This window comes from Giraffa tippelskirchi, chromosome 14, assembly GCF_054371585.1.
Source record: "Giraffa tippelskirchi isolate mGirTip1 chromosome 14, T2T-mGirTip1v1.2.pri, whole genome shotgun sequence".
In the NCBI taxonomy this organism is placed as follows: Eukaryota; Metazoa; Chordata; class Mammalia; order Artiodactyla; family Giraffidae; genus Giraffa; species Giraffa tippelskirchi.
Genome location: NC_137288.1, coordinates 49,333,519 through 49,357,086, shown reverse-complemented (window position 1 = coordinate 49,357,086; position 23,568 = coordinate 49,333,519). Strand labels below are relative to the sequence as shown.

Below are 23,568 nucleotides of genomic sequence, written 5' to 3'. Positions count from 1 at the left end.
CTCTTTGTTTCTGATTTCCTGGTCCTTAATCATTTGTTTACATTGGAACAAATGTAAGACATTTCTTAGTTTCCTTTTTTAAAACACGGAGAGCGTGACTGCTGCCCTGGGGCCACCCAGTGCTGTTGTAGCCTGACCATCTGGGGCTGTAGCCGCTCACGTCATGAGTGATTGTTTCTGGAAGGAAGACAGTGAGGCTGTTGGGATGCTCACAGGCATTCGTTTTATCATCATGGTCACCGGCACCCTGACTGAAGAGCTGGTGTTTGTAGCTGGAGCTGAACTTGACCCTGAAGCACACAGTCTCGTGCTAGTAGCTGCCTGTTGTTGAATCGGTCGGCATCCTCCATGTATTCAGCGGGGGCATCGGTTAGGGTCACACCAGCTGCTGTAACTGATAAAACTCACAACCTCAGTGGCTTGACTGCAGCAGTTCACTTCTTGCTCATGTGATGGTGTTGGTGGGGGCCTTGCCCACCGGGGCTCCGGAGCACCAGCCCCTCCCATCCTGAGGCTCCACCATCCCCATGGGGCCTCAACAGGGAAAGGGGCGGGCCGGTGGGGGCACAGTTTTCAGGGGCCGGGCTTGGGAAGGAGGCAGCACACGCCTTCTGTCCATAGGGACAGCACAGTCGTCTGATCACATGGCTACACTTGACTGCAGGGGGCCACCCATATGCCCAGGAAGGTGAGGACGTGGGCGCTTGTGTTTCATCCCAAGGTTGGCCTTGCTGGGGCCCCAGCACAGCAGGGCGCTTACTGCTTCGGTGGCCGTAGCTCTGTCACCGTCTCCAGTTAGCAGCACATTCTTTTGATCCGATTAATCTCAAAACTGTGTTGTGGGTGTGCATCACTCAGTCCCGAACACCAGAATCTTCTCTTCAGTGGCTCAAGTGCAAAATGTGGTAGTGTTTGAAACCGCTTTCTATTTAGGACTTATCTGTACTCGGCTGCCACCTACTGCTCAGATTTCAGATTTTTTTCTAAAGATTATGTAACTTCATGAGATGACATGCATCTATATACTGGCTTTTAAAAAAATAAAAGAATTTAATAATTCTAGAAGTATTTCAGTGACATTAAGTATCCGTTCAAAAGGTGTAGAGTAGGAAACATTCATGACTAAGAGATGTAAGGTGTCATTTGCATGTCCTTTTTCTCTCAAATTTATGCTCCATTACGAAAAGTTTCCTTTAGGATCAGCTTCTAAAACCTGGCTTCCACACCTTGTTTAGAAAACTGAAAACATTGAGTAACCTCGACTTTGGTTCTGGGGCTCGCCAGTGTAGGAACAGTTTATTTCTGGTTTCTTGGTGCATTTCTTTCTTGAAGTGTGTCCAGCCTCCTGAGAGTTTTTACTTGGTTAATTTCTTTGTTTTGTTTTCTTTAAGTAACAGATGAATTTAGAAAAGCCTTGTTTTTAATAATAATACAACCGTGGGCTACAGCAGTTTTCTACGAGATGAGTATAGTACCACAGCCTTTTGTAGGAAGTTAAGATCAGAAGATTTCCAGACATCAGGTTTTTCTTACCCTGTCATTTTTGTCATGTAAATAAATGCTTGTAACTCTTTGATCCCTTTCATTTAAGTCAGAAAGGCCATCACTGAAAGGTTCGCGTGACTGAGTGAGTGGTGTGTGCGTGTTTACTGTATTCAGTAGTTGATTCCTCTGCAGTGCTGTTGGGTTGCTTCGATGTCTCTAGGGTAGGGGTCTGAACACTGCCTAAGCAAAGCCGCGTCCGGGGCAGGGAGCCCTGAGCTTGGCCGTCGGGCTCACGGCAGGGGTGTGATGGCCGGCGCCTTTCTCCCCACAGCGAGTCGGAGCCCGGCTCCCGGCAGTGGCCCGAGTCGGACACGCTGTCCGGCTCCCAGTCCCCCCAGTCAGTGGGCAGCGCGGCGGCCGACAGCGGCACCGAGTGCCTCTCGGACTCCGCCATGGACCTGCCCGACGTCACCCTATCGCTCTGCGGCGGCCTCAGCGAGCACGGAGAGATCTCCAAAGGTAGGTGGGCAGCCTCGTCCACCCCGGGTGGTGGAGCCGTGCCGGGAACGCAGCCCTGGGGTCTCCCTTGGACATCAGACTCTTCGCCCCTGATTTAGGTGCCTCGTGTTGGGGTGACCCCATGTGTTGGTGGGTGGGAGGGCTGTGTGCCTGGGGGCAGGTTCTCAGGCGGCCCCATGTGCTGGGCGGCCGGGGTCAGCTCAGCCCTGGCCGCCTTCTCTTCTGTGAAGTTGCTGGAATAATTGTCGGGCTGGGACCTGGCAGCCCCGAGTCTGAGCACGAGAGGAGGGCCTCACTTTGCCAAAACTGTCTGCTGAGTGAAATGGTCTTTCTGGCAAAAGTAGAAGGGGTTCCTCTGTCTGAGAGTTGTCCCAGGAGAGTCAAGTCGCTCACGAGAAAGGGGGTTGCTTAGCAGAGCTGGTTCCGATAACCCTGCGGGACTTGAGCACCTGTGTGTCCGTCTGTCCCAGCCAGTTTTTGGCCTTTCTTGTCTTACCTCCTTTTGTAAACTGAACTGTTCATGTTTTCTCAGTTTGGCTGGTGGCCCTTGATGGATTTTCCTCTAAGGAAAGATTTTCTGACTAACGTCATCTTTTGTCTTGCGTGTGTGGCAGGCTGGGTTGCCCTGGCCCTCTCGGCTGGACTTCCCTAGATCCTCTTCTTGGGGTCATGGGGTGATCACTTTTCCATCTCTTAATTCTGTTTACTTTTTGCAAGAAATTGAGTGTGTTATGGCCAGTGGTTCCTTCTAGGGATGAAATCAGGTCACATTATAATCCTCTTAAGCCCTCCCTTTAAAAAATAGAGGTGGAGGAGGGGACATACAATTTATGTAAAACTGTAAAATTTATACTTAAAAGACTATTAGGTAGAGTTTGTTATTGGGGGAGGCAGAAATGGCAAGTAAATAGTACATAGATGACGAGAAGGAACAATCCCAGTGAGAGTTTTCTCTGTTATTCGAGTTTTCTCTGAATTAGAGGATAGCCTCTGGGAACAGGGGACAGAAGGTCACGCTTGACCCTCATTTGTTCTGCAGGAACTCGGAATTTGTTTCTTCTTGAGAGACCCTCAGCCAAATTCTGCTGTGTTTGGTTTCTCCCTCCAAGCACTGTAAAATGCTTGGGTTGTTTTCTCATGTAGCTGCACTTGTGCACTTAAGGCTATAAGACCCCGTGAACATTCCCTGGTTATGCTGTTAAAAGTTGCCCGCCAGTCAAGGGATTCACGCCTGCTTATGAGAATGAAGCTCAACAGTTTTCGCTGGTTTTAGAGTTGAGATGTGTGTTAACCCGGGCCTTCATATCTCCCTCCCTCTCACATCTGTGATCTATTTGCCTCAAAGTCTCTAGCTTATCCCTTTCTCCTGTTTTTTTTGTTTGTTTGGTTTTTGGTTTTGTTTTTTCACTACTGTGGGAAGAGTAGTATAAGAGGGGCAGTAGAAAAGAAGTGTTTTTTTTCTTGCCCAGGGAAGAAAAAAACTACAAACATCGGCCATTTGCTGTTGATTCTCATAGAAAAGTTAGTTGTTGGGTTTTTTTGTTTGTTTTGAAGTACTTTTTTGATCCTGTAGTCACTTCAGTGCAAAGAGAGTATTGTAATAAGCTCACATGGATGTTTATTCGTGTAATCTCTAACCAGATGGTAATTGTTATCTTCCCTTACAGAGAAATTCATGGAGCACATCATTACGTACCATGAATTTGCAGAAAACCCTGGACTCATAGACAATCCCAACCTTGTGATACGGATATATAACCGGTGAATACTCTTGCTTTTTCATTGTTTATAATCGTTAAATATTCTTGCAGGTTTTTCTTTCTCTAAGTGCTATATAGTTTTGAGCTATTGTACTCTTTCTCACTATCCCATTTCATGTAAATAAGCTACATGGGCAGCGACTTCGGATGAAGCTGAAGCCTCAGCTTTATTCTCAAGTGAGGCTTGAGATGCTGCTCTGTTTGACACGTTGCACTACTTCTCTGCTTGGAGAAGTTTGGCTTGAAGCAGAGACTGCTTATGTGGCAAGAAACTGAGCTGATCACATCTTCATTGGAAAGAATAAGGACTTTGTTATGGCATTTCTGCTTCCTCTCCCGCCCTCTCCTCTCTCTGACGGTCGTGCCTGGCTTTGCTCTCACAGTTACTACAGCTGGGCATTGGCGGCCCCCATGGTCCTCAGCCTTCAGGTCTTCCAGAAGAGCCTGCCCAAGGTGAGTTGTTGCTCCCCAGAAATGTCTGCAGCACACAGCGCTTTGAGAATCTGTGTGTGCATGTGTCTAAACTAGGTGCTGTTTGGTTTTACTTAATATTATAAAGTTAATAGCATAACTCAAATCATCTCATGCCCAGAAATCCAAGAAATTGTCTGGGCTGCCATATCTGTCATTTTTACTAGATATTTATGCCAGTTTCTGATTGTGTGTCAAGGCTGAGAGATTTCACTAATTGTTAATTAAATATGGGATAAAAACATTTCCTCCCATTAATATGGAAAGGAGCAGTAAGAAGGTGACACGGCCCCCGGAAACATGGCGTCAGTGTGGTTCCTTCAGCTTTTGGCTAATGAGCCTGTTAGGTGGAAGCTGAAGCTTGGAATCTGTCCACCAAGATAACATCATCAGTTGGTCCTCATAACTTGAGAGGGCAGAGAAGGGAGAGCAGCCCACCTGCCAGCCCCTAAGAGAGGCCAGATCACCCGGCCTCACAGCACAGAACAGCCACAACAGAGGACGCCAGCGGGTAGAGGCATCGTCACCGTCCTCTGGTTGAGGGTAGATAGGGGTCGAGTGCCCTGTGCCCGAGATGCTGGACTAACCTGTACTCATTGTTTTCAGGCCACAGTTGAGTCCTGGGTCAAAGATAAGATGCCAAAGAAATCTGGCCGCTGGTGGTTCTGGCGTAAGAGGGAGAGCATAACCAAGCAGGTAACCCGAGCTGGAAGTGGGCTGAGTGCCAAGCACGGGCAAGTCCCATTTGGGCTCCATGATGCTGTTTCACAGCAGTCGGCACTGTGTGTGAACAGTTACTTGGGGTCAGATACTGGTGCTTCGCGTGCATCACCCGTCACTTCACTGCCGCCCAGCAGTGCCCATGTGTGGACTCCTGTGTACCGGCAGGAGGCCCCACCACGAGACACGGGCACGGGGATGGAGCTGCGCCGTCACCTCAAGTCCGCCCCAGAGCTTGCGCCGCTCCCACCGTGCACATCCCCTTCCGGGTGGAGGCCGAGCTTGACCTCTGCCCCCAGGAGGAGGGGACCCCGTGCCCTGGGTCTCTGCCCAGGCCTCATGGGTGTGGCCCAGGTGTTATGTTGTGTGACTAAGCTGGTGCCCCGTCACAGTCCTTACCCCTGGCTCTGTGGCAGCAGCTTTTTGCACATACAGCGTATGACTTCTCTCTCAGGTTTCTGTCCTTTTGGCTCAAACTAGAGGAAGTCTGTTTCTTAAGCGTTTTTAATTTGTGGATTCAGACAGCGCTTTTGCTAACTCCTTGAGGGAGCTGCTGATGGCTTTTTGCCCCGTCAGTAGGGCGAGAGCTGCTCATCGTCACTGTCGTCCTGTCGTTCCAGCTGCCAGAGGCCAAGGAAGGGAAAGTGGAGGTCCCGCCGCCCAGTGACCAGCCGTCAAGCGCAAAGGAGCCGGCCAGTGGCAGGTGACTTTGACAGATTTGTGTAATTCTTAGTCAGAAATGTTTTTGCTCTGTGGACAGTCAGTGGCTTCATTGTGCCACTCAGTTAATAGATAACTTCTGCTTTTCTTGAAAAATATCATCAGCTTAGGGAATTCCCTGGTGATCCAGTGGTCAGAGCTCAAGACTCATTGCTGGGGCCCTGAGTTCGACTCTTAGTCAGGAAACTAAGGTCCGGCAAGCCAAGCCATGTGGTGTGGCCAAAAATATATTTATGTCTGTATATATGTATCATCAGCTTAGAGTCAGGATACTCATTGCTGCTTCCTAAGCACCTTGCTCCCGCTCTGGAGCCGTGGAGACAGGTTCCTCTGACATGCAGGCCTCTGGGAAGCAGGTCTTGGGGAATCATAAGATGTGAAGCGCTTGGGGCCTTGCTCCCTGGCTGGCAGGCGCAGCAGGAGTCATGACAGAACCTCAGAGATGGGTGCGGGTCCCTTTCGTTTCTTGGGAGGAGTCTGCCCTGGACACGTGGACTGGCTGCCTGAGGGGAGGGACCACGACGCACCCATTCTTGTTTCTGCCGCTGTGTTCCTTCCTCCATCACATCTTTTGTTCTCTTCCCATCCCTGACTCTTGGGTTCATCTTCCTGTTCTTTACCCTCTTCTTTTTAAAGGACTATATAAAAGTCTTTCTCGTTAGTCTCTTAAATCTCTGTAAGCATTCATATTTTCTGTAACTTGTACCTTTTAAAACACACGTATCCCTTTCAACAAGAATCAGCAGACCTAGCAGCAGTCGCTGGTTCTAGCAGAAAACAGCCAGTCATAGCAGGAGAGGGACCCTGGCCGTCAAGAGGAGAGGAGGAGAGGGACCCTGGTCGGTCGTGGAGGAGGTGGATCATGCGAGGTGGACCCTGGGTCTGGCTTCTCCTGGGTGGATATGGGACCTCTCTCTCTCTGTCTCTTCCGGATCCTGAATGAAAAGCTGTTGTCTGTAAATGCCTCTCAGCCTCTCCAATAACGGACTGTGTTTGACAGGTCGGCCGAGGACGACTCATCGAGTGACGAAGGCTCCCAGGAACTGGAAGAGTCCCTCAAGGTGGACTCCACCCCCACAGAACCCCCAAGCCACAGTGGCACAACCTCCTATAAGAAGTCTCTTCGTCTGTCCTCAGACCAGATCGTGAGTTGCGTGTGGTCTGGGTGGGTCCAGTCTCATGAGCCTTAGTAACTGGTCACCTTGACGAGCCTCCCTTTCTGTCCGCCCAACCTCACACCTCACACGAGGCCCAGTGTGTGGCCATGTAAATGCTCACATGTGTCCAGGAGAGCGGCAGCCCCACGCCTGGGACCCCCAGGGTCACCTGGAATGCACTTTCCCCTCCTTCACTCCCAGGCCTCCCACCTCCATGTCTGGGAGTGAACCAGGGCACCTGTGTTTTCAGCCTGAGTCTGACATGTCCAGACAGGCTCTGGGCCCCACGCTGTCTGGTAGGAGCCACAGCCAGAGGGAAATGACATCTTACCTAGATGCAGTCTCCCCCTTCCTGTCAATTTCCCACTTCCTCACCTTCACCCATTTTCAGTATGAATTGGTCCTGCTCTGCCCCAAAGGGGAGGATCTCTGGTACACAGGGTGTCCCGGTGGGGTGGGGAGGGGACCAGGGAGCAGGGGTCAGAAGGGCCCATGGGCACCTTACACACAGTTCATGCCAAGGTTTCTGAGCCCCGGGTGCAGCCCCGACCCATCCTCCCAGAGCTGGGTCCTGAGATGCTACGGGCAGTTTGGGGAGTGTTCAGATTCTGTTCCAAAACTGTTTTCTGTTGCTTTTCCTTGTTTGTTTGTTTTTTTTAAACAGTTAATTTGTTCATGTATTTCTGTCCATGTCTGTTGATACACATTTATATATTTTAGAGATCAGGATTGTTTTTCATGTAACCTTGTATCTTTTTTAAATTAATTTTAATTGGAGGCTAATTACTTCTCAGTATTGTGGTGGTTTTTGCCATACTGTCAACATGAATCAGCCACTAGTGTACATGTGTCCCCCATCCTGAAACATTGTGTCTTAAGCAGTTTCTCTGACCACATTTTCTTGAAAGTGTGACTTAATTGCTGCATGTAATTCCATCAAAGTGATGTGCCTTTAATTTTCAAAACTCTGATTTTGCTGATTCTTACACTTTTTATAAAAGGCAAAACTGAACCTCCAAGATGGCCCAAATGATGTCGTGTTTAGTATCACAACCCAGTATCAAGGCACCTGCCGCTGTGCTGGGACCATTTACCTGTGGAACTGGAACGACAAGGTCATCATTTCCGACATTGACGGGACGATAACCAAGTAAGCGGGAGCCCTGGGGTGGCAAAAGGAGGGCCCAGCTCAGTGTGCAGAGGGCCAAGGGCTTCCTCACCTGAGTAACCAGCCACCATCAGGAGAGTTTTTAAACTATATGCACTGAGAGGTCCTGAGTGCAGACCCCACAGAATCATTCTGTGGATGGAGGAGGTGAGTGGGGCCACCCAAACATAAGGGCAAAACAACTTTGGGGAATTCCCCTGGCGGCCAAGTTAGGACACAGCACTTCACCGGCAAGGGCCCAGATTCATTCAGTCCCTGGTTGGGGAACTAGGATCCATAAGCCTTGTGGCACAGCCAAATGACAATAATAATAACAACAACAACTCTTGGAAAGATTTAATTATTCAGTCTCCAAATTGTGGCGTGGGGAGGGAAAAATAGAAGCTGTTGGGATTAGCGAGAAGAGGCGGCCGTGTGGTTGTAAATGCTCCCTGAGAGTGAAGGGCTGGCCCTTGGGTCTGGTGGCGCTCTCAGAAGCTCCTGGGTGGTGTCCTTGGCTTGTGCACACACAGACCGAGGAAACTGCCTTGTGGGCTGTCGCACCCCCCTCCAACCCAGGCCCCCTCCCTCCCCACAGCGGCTGCTATTATAGAGGCTGATGTTTCACTAATAGGCAAACACTTGGCTTTATGTGCTTGGTTCCTGACACCTCCTTCTGTTTCCACCCTCTCAGGTCGGATGCTCTGGGGCAGATTCTTCCGCAGCTGGGTAAAGATTGGACGCACCAGGGTATCGCGAAGCTCTACCATTCCATCAACGAGTAGGTGCCTAACCCTGTGGCTAGTGAGCTGGGATTTTGCTGGACCTATAGAAATAGTCCCAGGAAATCTTGTTTGTGATCCAGCTTTCTCACTCTCCTTTCTCACCCCTTACTGGAACCTCCCGCAAGGGAAAGTGTGAGCCACCACCCCTGGGACAGGAGCCTTGTGCCTGGCAGGTTACACCTCGTTCTCACACAGGGCTGCGAGTTGTAGGCATTACCTGTGTCAATAGTTACAGCTGTACTTGGGTTTATAGCCGTAGTTTAGTCACTTGCAAATTTTTTGAGTACTTTTAATTGTATTTCTTGAAGTGGGTAATACATGTGTGCATGGGGGCATCAATCTGCCAGGTGGTCTTCTCCATTGAGTACCTTTTGTGAGAACATAGTGCTCTGGCCTTTGTGGGAATCCTAATACATCTGAGTTAAATCGATCTGCAGAACTACAGTGTCTTAAGCAGAGGTTGAGAATGTCCCAATATGAAAATTATGAGTATGTCAGTTACTCAGGTAGAGTTTTGTTTCTTGTTTTGTAGAATGATTTGCATTCTGGAAATTGTATTTGTAAATAAGATCCTTTGTCTCTTTCATCTACAGCACATCCTTTAAAGACAGCCCCCAGTTTTTTTGTCTATTTTATTATTTGGCTTCTGTAGATATATTATTACATGAAAGTTTAGCATAATCCCTAACCACATCTCCTCCATGCTGTTTTTCATGGAGTGGTGAGATCTTTATAATCCTGATGATTCTTGTACTAAATTTAGGAATTTGACTCTCATGGGAGGTGAGAAGAACTTTATTTGGACCTTTAAAAAGAAAAAATGCATTTTTTCCCTCTTTAGCTGAACAGCACATGGGCTAAACAGGCCGCATTCTCTTCCAGGAACGGCTACAAGTTCCTGTACTGCTCAGCCCGCGCCATCGGCATGGCCGACATGACCCGCGGCTACCTACACTGGGTCAACGACAAGGGCACCATCCTGCCGCGCGGCCCCCTCATGCTGTCCCCCAGCAGCCTGTTTTCTGCCTTCCACAGGTGCGCGTGCACGTGTGTGTGTGTGCCTGTGAGTGTGTATGCGCGTGTGTGCGTGTGTGCCCTCGGGGGCCGGGGCCTGGCTGGGCTGTATCTGTTACAGAGCTTCTGGGTCTGAGTTCCACGTTACTCTCGCTCACACACTGCTCACCGGGTCTGTGTCAGACACAGCTGAGAAGTCAGGCTGGCAGAGATGGAGAAGGATACCAGTTATGAAGGATTTAGAAAAATGGATGGTTGTGGGTTTTCAGACCACATACCGGGGAAAACTGCCATTTTGGATTCGGTGGTGATACTTCCGTTTTTCTCCTAGGGAAGTAATAGAAAAGAAGCCGGAGAAGTTCAAGATTGAGTGTCTGACCGACATCAAGAATCTCTTTGCCCCAGCTCAGCAGCCCTTCTACGCTGCCTTTGGGAACCGCCCAAACGTAGGTGTCTCCTCCGGGCTGCACATATGGGCGCCGTGGGAAACATCCATAGGATGGTGCTTTAGGGTGTAGCTGGGTCATAGTCTTCACCCCAGACGGGGGGTGCTCACTTCATCAGCATGATTCCTCCCGCAGCAGGGAGGTGCTGGGGGGTGGAGACCTGCCCCAGGATGCTTGTGTGTGACCAGGGGCTTCGGTTCCGTTTCCGTGAATTCTAAGCCAATCCTTGCATCCACACCCCCAGATCCAGGACTCGAGCACTGCCTCTCCCCCACCCCCAGCCACGAACGCTTCCCCTCTTCTACCCTGGGGCCTGGAGTCTCCTTGGCGCCCACGTTCTCTGGCTTCCTGAGCACCCTCTGCGGTGTGCGTTGGCCTCCCTCTTTAGTCTGTGTCTGTCTGAAGCTCAGCCTCAGTGGCGGCTGCCCCAGCTCCACCTGTTTTCCATACACAGCTTCCTGTGATGCGATGCTTCTGGCTCACAGGGGGCCCGAGAACTTCCCAGTGACCACCCTGCCCTGTGTTCTCTGCGGCAGGATGTCTATGCTTACAGACAAGTGGGTGTCCCCGACTGCAGGATCTTCACCGTGAACCCCAAGGGCGAGCTGATACAAGAAAGGACCAAAGGAAACAAGTCCTCGTAAGTTCATACCCAATTCTCAGCCCTGGCGCCGTGCAGCTGGGGGCCAGGTGTCAGAGCTGTGCCCGCCCTTGGAGGCCTCCCCTCTGCCAGGCTCGGTCCACCCCTTATGCCGGGCATCCTCCCCTCTGCTGGGGCATCCCCCACCTCTGCCTGGCTATGCTCCCCTCTGCAGCCGCTGTTGGGGGGTGGCTGGGGAGCCTAGACTCTGAGGAGGGAAGTGGAGCCCTGGGAAGGAGGGCACCCGTCTGGGACCCTTCCTTTCTAAGGTATCTGAGGACCTGGCTTCGCAGCCTGCTGTCTCGTGCCCTCAGGTCAGGTGCTGAGTCACGGTGTGTGTCCTCCCCACTCCCAGGTACCACAGGCTGAGTGAGCTCGTGGAACACGTGTTCCCGCTTCTCAACAAGGAACAAAATTCCGCCTTCCCATGCCCAGAGTTCAGCTCCTTCTGCTACTGGCGAGAGCCAATCCCCGAGGTGGACCTGGAGGACCTGGTCTGAGGCATCACCCCTGGCGGGAGGCCTGGATTGCGGCCCCCGCAGCAGGGGAGGCGACCGGCCTTCTGCTGGACAGAGGATGCGGGGACCCTCCCGGCCACAGGTGTGGGACGACGCACTGCCCGCCGGGTGCCAGCAGGGACGGGCTGGGGAGCTGTCGGGGCCAGACGCACCCCCCCCGCCCCCGCGCGCGCCCTCCTGGGCCCAGGGCTGCCATGTGGCGCTGCAGCCAGCGCAGCGAGGGGCTTGGGCCTGAGGCCTGGGCTCCAGTCACCGGCCGGGCCTCCCACGTGCTCTGTGTCAAGTTGTGTGCTGGGTGCTCCTTTAATTGCATAATTTAAAAAGAAGAAAAGAGAAGCAAAGAGTGGATCAAACGTTGCACAAAGTAAAGTGTTCTAATTTCCACTGGGCAGTTGAGAATGTTTCTCTCTGAGAGGAGGGCTTGCTGTAGGGAATCAGGGTCCAGTTATTGCTGTTGTCTGAACTGCCTGCTCACTTCTCCCGTGGGCTCCTCCCTCCATCTCCCTACTCCACGGAAGCAGGATGCTGGCTCAGGTGCCCAGGGCTTCGAGGCGCCTCCTCACTCTGACCGTTCCTCGGCAGGGACCTGAACTGTTATGTCTTGGACCCACTGGAAGGCACGGGTTTTGCAGGATGTGTGTGATGTCGTGAGAATGGTCCTGGCAGCAGGAGTCGGTTAGCCAGCAAGGAAACTCAGTTCTCAGGGAGGCCTAGAGATGCAGATGTGTGCTTGTGCCAGGTCCCGGGAAGGGGTCTGTTGCCCCTCCCCCTGCCTGCCACTGAGCAAGCCACCCAGGAAGGGTCCCGTCCACATGCCCCTCTAGGGCTGTGAGCACAAGCCTGCAGAGATGAGCTGGTGCGGACAGCCCCCTCGGGCTTAAAATCAAGAGAACCATTAGAGAGGAGGCCCTCGGGACCAGTGGTGACCACGTGCAGCCCCGCGTTGGGTGAGAAAGCATGAGCAGGTTCCAGAGTCGGGGGGAGGGGGGTGACACAGTGAAACACTACCGAGCCGTGCACACCCCTCCCCCACCATGGTTTCGGGTCCTGCTGCTTGCTTTCCCTGTGCTGGTTTTGGGGGCACTCCTCTTTCAGTTTGCTCTACCACAGTGCTGTTCATCTCGAGTTGGAGAAGTGGGGGTGGCTGCTCTCCAGATTGGGGGGTTGAAGGTCCTGGACTCCGTTCAGCCACGTTGAAGGCAGAGCCCAGAAGCCGTGTGTTCCCGAGAAACCAGACATGCTTACCCCAGGACAAACCTTCCCACCGCAAACGGTTCACGGATGCATCGTTTAAAGACCTATTCATGGACAGCAGGTCAGGAAGCTGGGTTGTGTTCGTCGTGTGAGGTTCTGCCCCGTTAGTGACATCGTAGCCGCCCACGGTTCCTTCATCTCAGGGCTGCCGGTGGCGGCCTGGCCCTGTGCTTGGTGCAGGCGCTTCCGTGGAGCCACGTAGGCTTGTGTGCGCGTGTGCGGTATGGAAAAGCTTGACCTCTGCCTTCCTGTCGTCCTTCATTGGTTGTTCTTGAAAGAGTCTCTCATCAGACAGTTTCTCTTCCTTGATGAGCTCTCATCTCGGGACGGGGGCGTTTTAGAGGGTCACGACTGGGAAACCGCGCTGGGCTGGCCGACTGCTCCGCCTGGTGTCCGTCAGCGCTAGAGTGTGTCATCTTGTCCCTGCACATTGATCCGCGGGTGTCACCGGTCCACTGGGTACGCACGCTGATCAACCGGAGTGTTCCTCCTCATTTAAAGGAGCCCGTCTTGCTGAACGTAGATGACTATCGCTCGAGTGTCATGAAAGTATTGTTTGTGCTGAAAATCCATTGCCATTTGGTACAAATGACATTTGTTCTTTCTGTGAAAGAGAGATGCCCTCGGTGTGTTTGTACACAGACCTCAGGAGGAGACCTGAGGGGGTGCGGTGGCCGCTCTCTGTTCTCGGGGACGGGCGACATCTCGAGGAGCCACCTCTGGGTCACTCTCTGCCAGTGGAATGGCCGTGGCCCCTTCCCTCTTTCCGTTCCTCCTGACTGCATCCCACCCAACTGTACACCTACCTGCCTCGGTGTCCGTGCGCGGAAGCTCGTGCGGCTGTGGTGTCCACATCTGCGTCTCCGCGGGGCTCAGGAAGCACACGCGAGGGCCCAGAGCAGGCAGGCTCGGCCCTGTGTGTGAGGACCACATCTGCTGTGCTGTAAGACATCGCCTAGTTTTCAGCTGGAAAAAGGAAAAAACTTCCTAGCATGATGTGAGATGAAAGCTGCTGACAATCCAGGAGTGATAGCCACCCACCGGAGCCGGAAGTGTTCGTACCCCCGTCTGCACATGGCCCTGCAGATGGAGTGTGTCCTCAGAGGTACTGGCCAGAGCCAAAGGGATACGCCAAGAACGGACTTGCGTTGTCTGCAGGTTGGTGAAAACAGACTCTCCTAGGGGATATTGTCATCTTTTCGAGTATCGTCATAGTTAACTCTGGGAAGCCTTGTTTTCCCGCTTTAGAGAATGCTGGGTTTAATGAAACCGGTGAAAAATTGAGTTTTGGTTTAAAGTAAGTACTCTTTCCAGGTGAAAACTACTTTTTTGGGTTTGTTTTAAAGGTAAGAAAAGGAAGAGGAAAGGGAAATGTTACTCTTTTAATTTAATCATTACATTCGGTCTATGATGATATTTGATTATTAGACACAGCAGTGTGAGTAATACGTTTCTTGAGTTGTTAGAAATTGTCAACATCAGTACTTACTTTATGGCAAAGATAACTGTCTGAAGATAAATGGCTCATATTTTGGTGCAGTGTTTGATGTTCAAAACAAAATGTTAACAACAATAAACAAACGTGAACTCAACGCGCCTTGACTTTTTCCTTCAGAGGACATTTAAATTGTCTTCTCTAAACTCTTGCCAGAAGTTGCTAATTTCCATAAATTAGCATTTCGATCTCTGCTGACACTTAAGTTTGTGTATAGAAAGGGCTTCTTTTTGGTGCTTGTTTTTATAAAACCTGATTCCAGAAGTGAGCCTCCACCCGCAGGAACTAACCTCCCTTGCTTTGTAGGTTCTGCCAGGCAGCCATCCAGTCATGCCTATGTAATTTCTGGGGGTGACCCCCTGGCATCCTCCAGACTGCATCCCCCCACCCCTCAGCCCTGCTCAGGGCCCTGGCCGCCCCGCCTTGCATTAAAGCCCTTCCTCTGGGTGAACAGCACGTAGCCCTCCTGATGTTTTCATCAGCTGTCAGGAGACTCAGAGTGATCTGGGTCAAAAACCACACCCCACGTATTATTTAATCCCCTCGGGTGTCTGAGCCCACGCTGAACCCACCAACTCCCTCAAGCGCCTCCATGGGGGGACAACACCCACCTTCTCTGCTTGTTTTCGTGATGGAATGGCTGGGCGCGAGGTCGGGGAGCAGGAACTGTGGCTCTGTGGGGTGCCCTTCAGGAGGGAAGTGCTCAGACAGGTTCACATCAGGAAGAGACTCCCTCCTGTGCGCTGCCCTCCCCGCTGGCTGGTGGCCGAGATGGTCGAAGCCAGTAGGTGTGAGAAGTGAGTCTGTGCGTGTCAGCTACAAGCGTGTCTCTGATCACAGCTACTACTTTGCTTTCAAACTGCACAGTGTGAAAACCAGTTCAAAAGATGACAGGCTCACTGAGAAGGACAAATGTGCTAACACGGGAGTAACTTCACATTGCAGTCCGCACCGACTTTCAGTCTTTATTGCTGGTTTTGATTGTTTCTCATCAGTTAAATGGGGCTATTTGCTGACAGCACTGACACATCCCAGTCCTGTCACCACTTATCCCAAGGTGCAACCCTGACTTTTTTCTCAGCAACCCCATCATTTCAGAAGTCGTAACTCGTGCCTGATTGAGTCCAGGGCCCTGGTCCACACGTCTCACTCCCAGGCTCTCAGCGCCGGGCCACTGACGTCCAGAGAACTGCTTCAAGCCTCTCAGCCTGAGTTCAGCCCAGCCTGCTCCTCTCCGTATAAAAGAACAGCCGCTCCCTTCTCCAGACGCTGACTCCTGGTGAACCTCTTTCCTCCTCCTCAAGTCAATGCAGGACCTGCTGCGATCCGTCTACACTGCGTGTCGTGGACACAGAGCTGAAACTCACCACTGCAGGAGACGAGTCATAAGGCCCCGCCGAGGAAGACACCGCACTTGCCACCCTAGCACCATCCGTGGAGCGAGGTAGGTCAGTCTCTGCCTTCTGTCTGGTTCCTGTTGTTGTCTTGCTTGGCCCCGGGTAAGGCCTGTGAAGGGGGTGTGAGGGGAGAGGGCAGAGCCATGTGCCAACTGGGGTTTCCTGAAAACACTCCATGGCCGTGGGTTTTCCCCATGAATCATATCTAGGAAGCCACTACTGCTGACAGCCAATTCCCCAGCTGTAGAAACAGGGTGAGCATGCACCCCACCCCTGAGCCCCTGAGAGAGGGGCCCAAACTTTAAAACATGAAAACAGCAGGCCTTCTGTCCTGGGCCCTTCCGCCCTAGCTTGGCGGAAGGGGTGAGGAGGAAGGCTCACCCCATCTCAAGGACCCAGCGGCCACCCTGTAATCTCTCTTGCGAGCAGTCCTGGAAAAGGCATTTTTATAGCATAAGAGCAACTTGGTGGCCTGATTTAGGCCGGGAGCCTTGTTTCTATGGTCCACGTCCCTCCCTGGCACCTGCCAGCCCCCTAGTGGCACTCAGTTGCCCAGCTGGTTTTACCCATCTGGCCAGTGAAAACCATGTGGCGCTAAGGGGGCTGGTGTGGCTGCTGGCAGAGGAGTGAGGGGCCCGGGCTTCCTGGGAAGGTTCCTGCCCTTCCCAGACAGCCTCGGTGTGATCAGCTTTATGTTGGGCTTCTGGTTCCCTGGGAGCACGAGGTCTCTTAGAGCTGGGTGGCAAGCAGTCATGTTAGCTTGGACAGCTGCTGGTTAAGTGCAACTTTCAGCCTCCCCTGGAGGAGCCCCCCCTTTCCGCTGTGGGGGGCTCTGACCTCCAGGCACATCCAGTCTGTCTGTATAAGCCACACATGACCCCTCAATGCACAGCCTGGATGCTGAGGGATGATGGTTGCACAGTTGAGATCCAGGTATTCAAGCTTCCTTTCTACAGCCATTAAACTCATTTACTCCTTGTGCTTTCTAGCAGCAACCCTCAATCTACGAGGCACCAGACTTAACACTGGAAGGGTGTTTTGTTTTTATTGCCACTCCCTGTCTTTGCACTTGAGTCATGCATGTCATTCAAGGAGCCCCAACAAGCCACACGACAGTCTCTCCTGCATCCTCTCAGCCAGACAAACGCTGCATGGGGGCGAGGGAGGGGATGGCGAGCCAAGCCTGGGACAGCCCACTGTCCACCCTGGGTCTGTGGTGGCCTGTGCCACTTCAGTGTTTCAACTCTTCTCCCGCCGGCAGGGTAAACGAAGACGGACAGCCGGCGATGGCTCTGCTCCAGTGAAGACAGACGCGGCGGGTACCAGTTTCTGCCGCCCGCCTCCTCTCAGCAGCTCCTCCTCCTCGTTGTCCATCAGGAGGACATAGTCCACCAGGCAGCAGTTGGAGTCTCCGTGGTCAGCACCTGGTAGGCCCAGCCAGAGGCCGGGGCCGGGGCACATGGGCAGGCGGGGCACTTCCGACTCTTGTCCAGCTGTCCAGTCGGAGTGACAGGAGCGGGGGCCACATTAACCCGTGGTTCCCCCCCCCCCCCCGGCCGGCCACCTCTGTCTTGGGGGAAGGGCGGGGTGTCTGCAGAAAGCTTGCCCCGTGCCCCGGCTACACATACACTGAATATATTACAGCTTCTGAGCTCTCTCAGCCCCTTCCCCCCCCCCCCCGGCCGCCTCAGAGGTGGGAAAGAAAAGGGTACAAGAAGACCCCGCTGAAGGTGGAATACATCTCGTCAAAGTCCGTGTGGGCCAGCCGGCCCCCCGTCACCACGATGTTGACGCCGTCCCCCGCCTTGAGGTGCACGATGAGGTGGAAGGCGCCCGGGCCCCCACAGGTGTGCGGGGCCCCCTGCGGCCGGTGGTACTCCAGGAACTCTCTCCGGTAGCCGGCCGTGTGCAGCTGGGCCACACTGGCGTTGGCCACCGACAGGACGGCCTCCACGTACGCGTCCCTCTCGGGCGTGAGGGTGGCCGTGATCAGGTAGCGCCCGTCGTACGGAGCCGTGAAGACCCCTGCGGGGAGGAAGGCGGACACCTGAGCACGTGGTCCCTGTCACAGGCTGTGCGCCGAGTGGGCAGTCAGCCCGGATGAAGGCAGACAGCTCACGCCCTCCCCACCAGAGGCAGGCCCACTGCTGGGGAATGGCTGTGAAGATACAGTAGGAGGAACTGGAGCCCAGACCCCACGCTGGCGGGAGTGGCCACCTCCGAGGGCTCTGGGGAGGTGGGCCAAGAGGTGACAAGGAACCTGGGGGCCCGAGTCTTCCACCTGCCCTGCGACGGCCAGGTCACTGAGCTCTTAATCGTACCATAGAGCCTCGGGGACAGACCAGGCCCTATGCTCTAGGCACACGGCCTGCGTCTCTGCTCAGCGTCACCGGAACCCATTTATGAAGACCCACGGCCCAGACTCTAGTTCTGGGTGTCCTGGGCCCGTGGGAGAATGGTAGGTCCCCACCCCTGAGTGCCAAGAGCCCCTGACTGGTGGACACGCTGTCGCCACACCTCGGGCAGGGGGAGCAAGGGTGCCCAGGAAGCCAGCCATGAGCACACAGCAAAGCAGCCCTGATGCTAAAACCCAAGGCCTGGGTGGCAGCTCCCACCTCTGCCCAGAGCCAGCTGCTTCCCTCCAGGGGCCGCACAGAGCCCCGGCCACCGCACGCATGCGACCTGTGACCACCCCATCTGCTGGTGCCCTTGGGCAGGGGAACAGCGGGGACCAAGGGGCCCTGTCTCTCCTCTCACAGGTAAGACACCCACAGCCCCGGGGGCAGCAGGCCTCCCATTTTGGGGGCTGGGGCCCATGCAGACTCGTCCTGGCAGAGTGAGCAGGTCCTGGCTCAGAAAGGGGCAGGAAGAAGGCCCTCTTCCCCACCTCCAGCCGGGAGGCCCTCCCGAGCAGCTAAGCGCGGGCAGACTCACCGGTGCTGGGGTCGTACACGTCCCCGTCGTTCACCAGCACCTTGTTGAATAGGACCACGCCGGCGTCGTTGGGGAAGGGCTTCCGGGTGAGCCCCGCGGAGAAGGACACGAGAGACGGCGCCGGAGCCCCTGGGGGGACAGGATGCGCTTGCGGTCAGGCCCGGCCCAGGCCTGTGTGTGGTCCCGAGGGGCGGCCTTGGCCACTCATTTCCCCTCAGGGAGGACACCACCACCCGAGGTGGACACCCAACCTTGTCCTCGTTGGAGGAGCAGGCAGCTGTGGGAGTGCCTGGGGCCCTGTGTGTCAGGTGGGGGCTTGGCGCATGCATGATGTCTAGGGATGGGGCACCCAGGCCCCCCACCTCGGCCTCCCCACCCACCCTTGCTGCCCTGGCTGACGTACCTGGGGATGCTGCAGGCGGTGATTTGGGGTACCCTGAAAAACAGAATGCAGAGACTCTGTCAGAACCCTTAACAGCCCCTCATTTCTGAGTCCCTTCTCTGCCCCTTGTTCCTCACACAGTGAGTGGGAGGATGGACAGATGTGCAAAGGAACACAACCCCCGACAGAATATAAGCACCCATGATACGTGGAACTAACAGAAGGGAAGTTGTCATCCTGGACAAGGCAGCACCCTGCCTAAGAGCCAGGGGTGGCTGAGAAGGAACACCCCTGACTGCCCCACCTGGCAGCCTCATTGCTTCCTGCAGGCGGGCTGTCCCTGGCTGGGGCCGGGTGCTTCTAGCTGTTGGGTTTAACTCTGAGGGTGGTACTATCCTGTGACAGCTGATGTGACCTCCCCCACCCAGCGTCATGGGTTTACACGTCACAGTTCACAGCCTCAGTTTCCTCGTGTGTCAGAATGTCAGCCGTGGTGCTGGTCAAGGAGCTGCATGTCTAGCACCTACTTGAGGACAGAAACACAGTGTCCCTTGACCTCTCCTCTTCCTCTAACCTCCACCTCCTCCATCCTCCTCCAACATCCGCCAAAAATCCAAACTCCTCCAGTCTCCTCCAACAACAACCTCCTCCAGTCTCTTTTAGGCACCAACCTCCATCCTCCATTTTCCAACCTCAGCCATCCTCCAACTTCCTCCCTCCTCCAACCTCCTTCATCCTTCTCCAGATTTCAACATCCAAACTCCAGCCTCCAATGTCTTCCAACAACTTCCTCCACCCTCCTCCTCCAACCACCTCCACACTCCTCCAACCACCCTGTGGACCCCCTCAACCATCTTCCAGCCTCCAGCCTCCACTCTCTCTCTTCCAACAGCTTCCTCCAGCCTCCTCCATTCTCCAACCTCCTCCAACTTCCATCCTTCCAAACTCCAACATCCAGCCTCTACCCTCCTCCGCCATTCTCCATCCTCCAACCGTCCACTCTCCTGCAACCACCTCCAGCATCCAACCTCTATTCTCCAACCTCCTTTCACCATCCTCATCCTCATACCTCCTTCAACCATCCTCCTCCAGTCTCCTTCATCCTCCAACTTGAAACTCCAGCCTCCATCCTCCTACCTCTTCCAACAACCTCCTCCAACTTCTGCCATCCTCCAGCCTCCAACAACACATCTAATGTTGGAGCCAGACCTTCCACCCTACCCACTTAGCTGTGTGCTCCTCTTTTCTGCTGCCCAGGCTCCTGGTACATGTTTGGTTTGCCAGGTCCATTTCCTGCTGGGAGGATCAGCAAGCTGCCTGGATGGCACAAGTAATATAGCCCAGGGTGCAACTCTAAGTGTGATGTTCTGTGCCCAGGGCACTGCAGCATCTTTGGACAGCTCAGTTTTGGATGCTGTACCCTGCTGGCTGGACCCGTGACCCACAGAACCCCGCAGCAGCCTCCCAGTGCCTGGGGTGCACTTACCTGGAGCTCCTGCGTAGCCCTCGGCGCTGGGGATTGGCCGCTGCCCGGTCTGGCCATCCACACCCCGGGGCAGGCCCCGCCCTGACACCCCCATCCTGCCTGGGGGGCCGGCCTCTCCAGTCTCCATGATGACCCCCGTGGAGCCAGGCAAGAAGGGCAGCCCTGTCCAGCCAGGCCGCAGGGGTGCGGGGCGTCTCTTGGGCAGGATGGGCTTCTGTCCTGGGTCCCTCGGAGGCGAGGGAGTGCTGGGCGGCAGCAGTGGGGTCAGCACTGGAGTGGACGTCTCCGTGGGGGCCTCTGCCGGGCTCGAGGGCTTTCCTACGTCTTCCTGGGCCTTCCCCTGGGGCGGAGGCTGAGGCGTTTCTGAGGGCTCCTCCGCTGAGCGTTTGGGAAAGTAGAAAGAAATAGTTAAAAACCAGACTTGACTGTTCAACCACAGGCCCCTCCGTGAGACCGCGTGGGCATGGCTTCCTGGAAGGTGTGTGCTTGGGGGTCCCTGGGCCAGGTTCATTGGTAAACACAAGAGCAACCACCACAGTGTGGGGACCCCTTGCCCCAGAGAGGAGGGTCTTCAGCCTCTCTTCCTACATGATGGTTGCTCTCCCCAAAATAACACTGTCCTTGGTTCCAGCAGCAAAAACTCCATAATGACCCCGCAACTGTACCTCCCTGCCACCACCACTGATCCCATGAGCCGAGGGCCTGCTTCTGCAGACATCACATGACCCAGTGTCAGAGAGCGCGAGCTGCCTCTGCGGGTCACCACAGCCTTAAGATCACCAGCTGGAGCACTTCCACTGCAAGAGCCTCCTGGTTCACACTCCCTGCCCTCTCGGGACAGCACTGAGACACAGCCTGGAAACTGCCCCCCTTTCCTACTCTGAATACATTCCTAGAACTGCCCTTCCAGGAAGCCCTTCCTGCAGGCCTGTAAGACACAAGAATAACCAGGACTGGCCTGGATACCCTCCTCAACAGCCAAACCCCACCTACCACCACCTCCTCCATCCGTAGGGTGCCTGCCATGGCCCAGGTTCCAAAGTTATGATCAAGTAAAATCAGTAACTGCATTGTACCCCCACCCCCACCCCCACCCCAGTCTGGTTTTGTTTTTAAACTCACAAAAGTGATTGTGGCAGATGGAACACGAGTCCCTCTACCCACCTCCAGCCCAAGGGAAGCTTTTCCTCAAGCGCCCTTTCGATGAGAGGATGAAGCCCTCCAGAAGGTGAGCTGAATGAACTGATCATTACTTTCTCAAGTGTCCCCAGGATGGTACAGAGCTAATACCATTCTAAATGCACTGAAGTTAATTCACACCATACAGTGGGAAGGCATCAAGCCTTAGTTCTCTGCAATACTCTGGCAGGAAGGGCTGGGTTGGACGTAGAAACTGGCATGAAGGATTTCAGACATAGAGACGCCAGTAGCCACAGTGAAGGACAGGATGAGAAGGAAATAACCAACCAATAAAAAGGAACTTCGAAGAAACAGATAATACGAGAAAATAAACATAGTAAGACATACTCCTTAGTAGCAAGGATGCCCACCCTCTAGCAGCTTCTGTCCGAAATAAACTGCTGCTTTGTGTGCTCTCCCACATGTACTGTGTTTCTTATAAACTCTGTGCCTACTCTACAAAATAGGCAAATAAACTCAGAGAAACAGAAGGCACTGCATCCAAAGTACAATAGATTGGTAATCCCATGGTGGATTCATGTCAATGCATGGCAAAACAAATACAATATTGTAAAGTTAAAAAATAGAAAATAAACTAATTTAAAAAAAAAAGAATAGATTGGTATTAAAAGAGGCCTAACCAGAGAATAAGAATGTGTCTTTACAGATTAGAAATATGCTTGCCACAATAAGAAAATTCAGTGAAAGAGTTGGTAGACAAAATCAAGATCTTTTAGAAGGTAGACCAGGTAGATAAAATAATGGACAATAGGTGAGAAACTGTAGGAAAATTATAGATTCTTTCCAATCCAGAACTTTCTCAAAAAAATAAATCAGAAAAACTGGGGCACAGAGAGGTGGTAAGGAGAGAATCAAATACACAATTCATCAGAATTGTACAAGATCCCAGCTGGATTATTGAATAAAAGACCCAAACCAAGGCATATTCAGAACACTGAGGATAAAGAGAAGATCCTACAGACTTGGGGATGGAGAGAAGTGACTTCAAATCAGGACATCATCAGACTCTCAAATAAGGGAAACCAGGAAGCAAAAGAACACCTTCAAATGTTGAAGGAATATCATTGTTAACCTTGAGTTCTATACTCAGCTAAAATATCTGCCAGTTGTGCAACTAGAATAAACCTGTTTTCAGCCATGAAATATTTAAAGACCAGCAAAACTCTCGAGCACCCTTTCTTAAAAAGCTATTGGAAAATGTACTCCACTGAAATGAAAGTAAAATAAGCCATAAAAAAAAAATGTGGAGTAAAGAAAAAGGTGTAAGACAGGAGAGAAGTTCAAGAAACTTCTAGGATGGTAGTGAAGGAAGTTTCAGATTGAAAGCCTTAGAAGTCTCAAGTCTAAAGAGGAAGCAGTCCAGGCTGAGTTGGGAAGAGAGAACCAGAGGGAGGTCATTAGGTTAAAAAATGGAAGGGGATAATGTATACTTAACGCTGATTCACACATTGTAAAGCAATTATTCTCCAGTTTGAAATAAATTTTTAAAAATTAAATGTGCATAATTTGCCCAAAAAATTAAAAAATGGAACCAACAAATGACCTGATACTTTTTATGGTATTGAGTTTCAGTGAGAAGAATCCCAAGACATACATAAAATCTAGCAAATAACACTACTACTAATTCAGAGGAAAGCAACACAATCCTATTTGGCTATTATTGAGCTGTTTAGCTTATTGTATAAATACTGACTTGATTTTTTTGGTATAATTACTGGGAGTTGGGAGGAGGGGGAGACATGATAGACCCTTATAGGTTAATGTCCGCAGCTGATGTCAAATACTATATATAATATCCATATAGAGATATCTAAAGCTAATAAGTTGATTTAGAAATATGGAAGTAAACATTGAGGGAGAAAACAGCTCCAAGAGTTGCGCGTGGCCACTTCTGGGATGAGAATGGTAACAGGGAGAAGGAGCAGGGGAGGTGGTTTTCATTGTAAATTTCTCAGAAGTGTTTTATTTTTCTAAAACATAGATGACACCAAGGGCCCGTCTCGTCTCCTCTCCCTCCAGTCCAAGCACGCTCAGGTCC

The 23,568-nt window shown here is 52.7% G+C and overlaps 2 protein-coding genes across 23 annotated transcripts in view; one reads left to right on the top strand and one right to left on the bottom strand.

The window, feature by feature from the left end:
- LPIN2 (lipin 2) overlaps positions 1 to 21,930 on the top strand; it is an 84,473-nt gene extending 62,543 nt beyond the window's left edge. For 11 of the 16 annotated variants that reach the window (XM_081561911.1, XM_081561905.1, XM_081561912.1 and 8 more), the window contains exons 9-20: positions 1,817 to 2,004; positions 3,672 to 3,765; positions 4,148 to 4,217; positions 4,842 to 4,931; positions 5,576 to 5,658; positions 6,676 to 6,820; positions 7,834 to 7,982; positions 8,674 to 8,760; positions 9,647 to 9,799; positions 10,110 to 10,224; positions 10,761 to 10,864; positions 11,220 to 14,228. In XM_081561911.1, the coding sequence (XP_081418037.1) occupies positions 1,817 to 2,004; positions 3,672 to 3,765; positions 4,148 to 4,217; positions 4,842 to 4,931; positions 5,576 to 5,658; positions 6,676 to 6,820; positions 7,834 to 7,982; positions 8,674 to 8,760; positions 9,647 to 9,799; positions 10,110 to 10,224; positions 10,761 to 10,864; positions 11,220 to 11,364 (1,423 nt within the window). In that variant the 3' untranslated portion in view covers positions 11,365 to 14,228. Of the gene's footprint in view, positions 1 to 1,816; positions 2,005 to 3,671; positions 3,766 to 4,147; positions 4,218 to 4,841; positions 4,932 to 5,575; positions 5,659 to 6,675; positions 6,821 to 7,833; positions 7,983 to 8,673; positions 8,761 to 9,646; positions 9,800 to 10,109; positions 10,225 to 10,760; positions 10,865 to 11,219; positions 14,229 to 15,212; positions 15,576 to 16,789 lie in introns of those variants that run through there. The other 5 variants (XR_014074601.1, XR_014074598.1, XR_014074599.1 and 2 more) reach the window with 1 other exon arrangement.
- The window catches only part of EMILIN2 (elastin microfibril interfacer 2), a 75,132-nt gene continuing 68,111 nt past the window's right edge, over positions 16,548 to 23,568 (bottom strand). For 3 of the 7 annotated variants that reach the window (XM_081561900.1, XM_081561898.1, XM_081561894.1), the window contains 4 exons: positions 20,331 to 20,708; positions 18,866 to 18,898; positions 18,463 to 18,591; positions 16,548 to 17,553 (listed from right to left, as the gene is read on the bottom strand). In XM_081561900.1, coding sequence (XP_081418026.1) covers positions 17,216 to 17,553; positions 18,463 to 18,591; positions 18,866 to 18,898; positions 20,331 to 20,708 — 878 coding nt within the window. In that variant the 3' untranslated portion in view covers positions 16,548 to 17,215. Of the gene's footprint in view, positions 17,554 to 18,462; positions 18,610 to 18,865; positions 18,899 to 20,326; positions 20,709 to 23,568 lie in introns of all 7 variants that reach the window. The other 4 variants (XM_081561901.1, XM_081561899.1, XM_081561896.1 and 1 more) reach the window with 2 other exon arrangements.